The following is a 6,000-nucleotide window of genomic DNA, read 5'->3' on the forward strand; positions in this document are numbered from 1 at the left end:
TTTGCCAAGTGGACTGTTCCTTTTCTCTTTGCCTAACAGAACTTCGTTCCTTTTGCCACAACAGAGTTATGTTTCTGTGATTTCACTGAATTTCCCTGGGAACATTTGCAGGTTTAAGTGAATACAGATGATTTGTCTGAATATTCTTAATTTATAATGCTTACATATTTAACAACTATTAAATATAAATACCTAGGTGAGTGGAATAACCTCATTTGGGATGTAGTTTCTTTCATTAAACAAGGTTCTGTTCTTCATACGACTGCAATAGTAACTACATTTACTAAAGATGTAAGTCGAGTTAAAAGTGGGACCATATAAATATTTAATATTAATCTTTCTGCTGTTTGCTTCATAAAGTGCAGTGCTTATTGTGACAATACTTCATTCTTTGCTTTTCTGGTTTTAGGGACTTTGTTTAATGTTTCAGCAATACTGTATACTCAAGATGCTTCATGAAGGTACAATTATTTAAAAAGCGGTATTTGACTACAAGTCAGGCAAATTAAAATATCAGATATTATCTCTCAACAGATTTTACCTGATTAGTGGTGGAGTTCCTTTTATTATATGTGGGATTACAGCAGCAACCAATATCAATAATTATGGGATTGAAGGCAATGCACCATAGTAAGTATAAAACTTTTAAGGAAAACATACTCTTTAACTTATGTTGATAAATGTAACTGACTTCATAAAGGGTACAGACATGCTATTTGGGATGACATTTATTATGAAATTTTATTAAATAATAGCTATAAAAGAGCAATCTCTTAGTCTGGGGCTTGCTGCTTCACCTCTATCAATTTGACTCCACGGTCAATAGAACGACTTTTCATTTACAGGCTTACTCCTCATTTACATCTGAGTAAATGAAGGGATATTAAAAACACTTAATGGATAGCATATTTAATAGATCTACTAATTAATAAAATACTATCTATTTATTATATAACTTGGATTGATATCCTTCAGGTGACTTATTTAAAGTAATTTACAAATAATTATGCTGAAAAGGGACAAGTAAAAATCCCTCCTCCCCACCCCCATCCCTCCCTCAAAAACCGATTGTTTTGGATTTTCTGGAAATCTTCCAGTCACAATGTCTTGCAATCCTTATATAGCCCTCTAGTCTACTAGTGTGTTAGTGTTCAGTATACCTCCACAAGCTGTCCAGGCATCACCTTGTTACTAATTCCTGGCCTGAAACATGAGACAGCAATAACGTACAGTAAGTCTTTCCATAGAAGTGTAGCAGTAAATGAACTGGACTGCAAATGTAAATATATTCGGTGCACACGATCAGCGTGGCAATGACTGGCACACTACTGGATATACTAGTACTCTGCCAATACTAGCATTCTGCAGGACATCACTCTTAGTTACTGCTTTGAGCATCTATTGTAATACATTTGAAACTAGTTATGTTCTGGGTAAGAAAAGTGAAAACAAAGGAGAATGGTTTGTAAGTGAGCATTTGGCTTCTTCAAGGCATTTTTATAGGTAATTGAAATTTAAATTCTGGTAATAAATTAGTACATACCATGGCTAACTGTTTGCTCTGCCTAGGGCCCAAGTCATATTCATATATTTATTCAAATTTATCCAATTAGACAGTTATTTATAATCAACAGTCGATGAAAAGACTCAATTATTTATGTTCATACATGTGAGACTTTTTTATTTTGGTGCAGTTACAAAGGTTATACTTCTTTAATCATATTAATCATAGCCAGTCAATACCTGTTACCACAGTCTGTATAGAAAATGGCACAAGTGAGGCATGGTTCTGAGACTTAGTAACAAGACAGCTTCTCATTCAACAACAGCATACTGAGTTATATGCCTTATGCATTTTTAATAGTATTAGTACAGTAAATGTAGATGCACAAACTTCGTGGAACTGATTTTTTAAGTGATCCACTATAAGATTCCACTTGAAATAAGAGCATCCCAGGAGACTGTTCCACTGGGGAGCATTCCATTCTCCACTTTGCATCAAACGTGCAGCATTCAAAAGTACTTCAAGTATTCATAGAATCGTATAATCATTTTGGTTGGAAGATCAAGTTAAGATCAAGTCCAGCCATTCACCCTGCACTGCCAGGGTCCCTAAGCAATGTTCCTCAGCACCACATCTACACATCTTTTAAATATTTCCAGGGATGGGGGACTCCACTACCTCCCTGGGCAGCCTGTTCCAGTGATTAACCACCCTCTGTGAGAAAAAGTTTTCCAAATATCCAACCTAAATCTCTCCTGGCCCAACTTGAGGCTCTTTCCTCTTGTCTTATCACTTGTCACTTTGGAGAAGAGACTAACCCCTGCCTCACTACAACCTTCTTTCAGGTAGTTGCAGAGAGCTATAAGGTCAATCCTGAGCCACCTCTTTCCCAGACTAAACAACCCAAATCAAAACTGATCATTCTTTTAATGTGCGTGTCTGACAGCAGACTATAGACTCCTTGGAGTTTCTCTAAGTTCGTTAATAAATGTGTATACATTTTGTTAAGGGTTCAAATTTTACAAATTTTAAGTAGTTATTCTGAAGTTTCTTGTGATATATACCCAGTGGACTGCCTCTTTTGAGCGGGTTCCTATCCTGGGAGAAAAATCCATTCTGCCCTTTTTGTAGTAAGTTGCAGATGATTCCTGGCTTGACAAGAATGTGGTATCGGAAGATTCCTTGCTGTATTGGAGGGACTACAACCAATCACACATGCCTAAATGAGTATGAAGTGTCACACAGTGTCACTTTTAGAGATGGAATGGATCATGACAGATCACCTGGTCTGTCTTTCTGACCCAGTGGGAAATTAGCTATACTCAAACCATTCCTGACAGTTATTTATCTGAGGTGCTTTAAAAGCTCTGATAATGGATATTCCAACAGCGTATTATCCTAATGATCCTAACAACCAGGAAACTTTTTGAAAAATCTCATATGAGTCTCTCTTGATGCAGTTTAAGCACGTTACTTCTTGTTCTAGTCCAAGAGAAAAGTAATTTATTCCTTTTTCCAGAAATCCATGCAATATTTAGAGTGGCAGAACCTAGTAACAGCTGTACTAGCTTATACTACCAGCTCAGTTCCTTGTGTGTCACCATGGCTAAAAGCAGATCATAGAGAAGAGTAAAAAGTAGGCAAATATTCCTTCTCCCCCTGACTGAAGTTCTCCCAGTTTCCATCTGGGATTTCATTAGCCAGAAGTGTTTTCTTCCCCCATGTTTATTTGATTAGATCATTCATCCTCAGGACACTCCTGTTAGACTGCTACTAAATTATGCATCTGACTGAGGCTTATTCAGCTCATATTGGCCTGTGAACTACTTTAAGCTGCTCTGAAACAGTTATGGTCATATTATTTAAAGCCTAGCAAATAATGATCCGTGGTACAATAATATTATGCTACCAGTGTATCACAAAGAGGCCATCATTTTCCTTAATTTTTCTGAGGACATTCAAATTGATGTAAATTAACTCCCAGGAATTTCAGAAGCAGGGCAGAATTCAGAAATGGCATATATATCATTTGGGTCCGCTCACTGCAGAAAGCAGTCACTGTTTAACTGGAAGTCTTTTTTCAGCCTCTCATATTACTCAGGCTGTTCTCTACTTTGGCAAGTAGAATAAGAAAATTCTGTAAGAACAATCTTCAGGCTTCAGAGTTTGTATCAGAGTTCATTGATACAAACCGTTGAAATCTGTACATTTCTATTGCTCACACAGATTGCATAAACCATGCCTCATTTGCTTTTTAATCGAAGTATTAGCACTGATGTTTTTAATAGTAGAAAAAAGGGTTGATATAAATGGTCTTATGCTCCACCGCAATTCTAGATTCTAAATTGACCTACATTTCTCGGAAATCTTCAGCTTTAATATCTTTCTATTAAAAAAATGTGAAAGAGATGCCTCAGCTTAATTGGTATTATAGATACAGCCCCTTTCTCCACAAGAAACAGATCCGAAGATCTGGGACAAGCTCAGGTTCCCATCAGACAGTTATCCATCACACCTAATGTGGGCTATAAAATTTCTTGACTCTCTTTTTTTGTTATTTTCAGCTGCTGGATGGCATGGGAGCCTAGTCTCGGTGCTTTTTACGGGCCAGTAGCATTCATTGTGCTAGTCACCTGCATTTACTTTCTCTGCACGTACGTGCAACTGAAGCGCCATCCTGAACGCAAGTATGAGTTAAAGGAAAAGACAGAAGACCGGCAGAGGATACAAAGTACTGAGGTGGGCCATGGTCATATTAGAGACTCGATGTCTGTTCCCCAGGCGTCCTGCTCCATGATTTCTTCTTCCTTATTGGAAAATGAGCATTCATTTAAGGCTCAGCTGCGAGCTGCAGCATTCACATTGTTCCTGTTTACTGCCACTTGGACCTTTGGAGCACTTGCAGTATCTCAAGGTCATTTCTTGGATATGATATTTAGCTGTCTCTACGGAGCCTTCTGTGTGACCTTGGGGCTTTTCATCCTGATCCATCACTGTGCAAAGAGAGATGATGTGTGGCATTGCTGGTGGTCCTGTTGTCCATCTAGAAGAAACACCTATTCTGTACAAGTTAATGTGCGCCCAAAGGTTAATGTCAATGGTGACACTCAAGTTCATGCACCTTGTCTTCAGGAATCTCCATGTCCCAACAAATCAGCTGTGTTTAATCACCCAGCGGCTGGCCACTGCAAGCTTACTAACCTACAAGCGGTTCAAAATCATGTTAACTGCCTTTCACCTGTGACACCATGTTGTGCAAAAATGCACTGTGATCAGCTACTTGATGACGAAGCTCACATTCATGTCCACAACGAGGGAACCTTCAGACCCAATATGCACATTCATAGATGTCTGAAAAGCAGAACTAAGCCACGTTATTTCAGCCGCCATAGGTCTGCAGGTGAAAGAGAATATGCCTATCACATTCCTTCAAGTATCGATGGCAGCATCCACAGCTCACATACAGACAGTCCTCATAGTACACATGATAGCCAGTCAGGCCACAGGCGGGCCTGCTGCTCAAAAAGCGATCCATATCCTACTGTCAACCAGCCCGAAAGCAGCGACGCAAGTACTGTAATATATAGTTGTGCTAAAATGCCAGAAAGTGACACTGTGCACCATCCAGCTCATTTTGAAATGCACCCACGGACACAGTCATTGCCATTTAATACGACAAATCACAACGGGATTCTCAAGGGAAACATGCATGAAGCCATGATATACAGCTCAGATAGTACAGGAAATATCAAAACTGGCCCTTGGAAAAATGAAACTACTGTGTAGTTCATGGGCCATCATACTGTGGTTTTTCCCCTAGATCATCATTATCTTTGTTTTTATTCCAAACTAAATAAGATTACATTTGTGTAGCTCATTAGTAAATTGTACAGCTTTTCCATCTCTATTTCCATTTCTTAATAAGAGTCTAAGAGAGAGAGAGTGACAGTTTTAAAGTGAAACTATTTTAAGAGAAAGTTATAAAATTATTCTGAAAGATAATTAGAAAATGAAGTCTAGACAATTGCATATGAGAGGCAATATCCTTTTGTTACACAGAACGACATTTCTTTAGGAATACATCATTTTCATTCGTTGTTTTCACTTTTATTCCATAGTAACTTCAGACACTTTTTATAAACATATCAGCATCTTAAACTTTTACTTATTTATTTTTGTAGCAAAATATTATTACTGTGCCATGGATTTTAATCAGAAGTGACTATGGTAGAAATGATAAACAGGATTTTATAAAATTACAGCTTTTTAGATCTACAAAAGTGATACTGCCTCTAAAGATCTTCTGTAGCATATGGCCTGTAAAGTCGTGTAATGTACAGTCTGTTTTGTCCTTTTTCTTGTTGAAGAGAAGTGCTAGGTAATGTCTCTGTTACATCTGTGGTGCTGTATTGGTTGTATTTTGCATGACATGTCAGGATATACCATTTGCTGTTTTCTAGTGTTACATGTGTTAAAAAAAGAACAAAAAAAAAGTG

The 6,000-nt window shown here is 37.8% G+C and overlaps 1 protein-coding gene across 1 annotated transcript in view; it reads left to right on the plus strand.

Annotated features, from left to right (window-relative positions):
- The window catches only part of GPR123 (G protein-coupled receptor 123), a 63,233-nt gene extending 57,943 nt beyond the window's left edge, over window positions 1-5,290 (plus strand). Inside the window, exons 8-9 of the mRNA XM_010140595.1 lie at window positions 535-630; window positions 4,069-5,290. Of these exons, the coding sequence (XP_010138897.1) occupies window positions 535-630; window positions 4,069-5,290 (1,318 nt within the window). The remainder of the gene's footprint in view (window positions 1-534; window positions 631-4,068) is intronic.
- The last annotated feature ends 710 nt before the right edge of the window (window positions 5,291-6,000 follow it).

Source organism: Buceros rhinoceros, unplaced genomic scaffold, assembly GCF_000710305.1.
Source record: "Buceros rhinoceros silvestris isolate BGI_N320 unplaced genomic scaffold, ASM71030v1 scaffold8617, whole genome shotgun sequence".
NCBI classification, from domain to species: Eukaryota; Metazoa; Chordata; class Aves; order Bucerotiformes; family Bucerotidae; genus Buceros; species Buceros rhinoceros.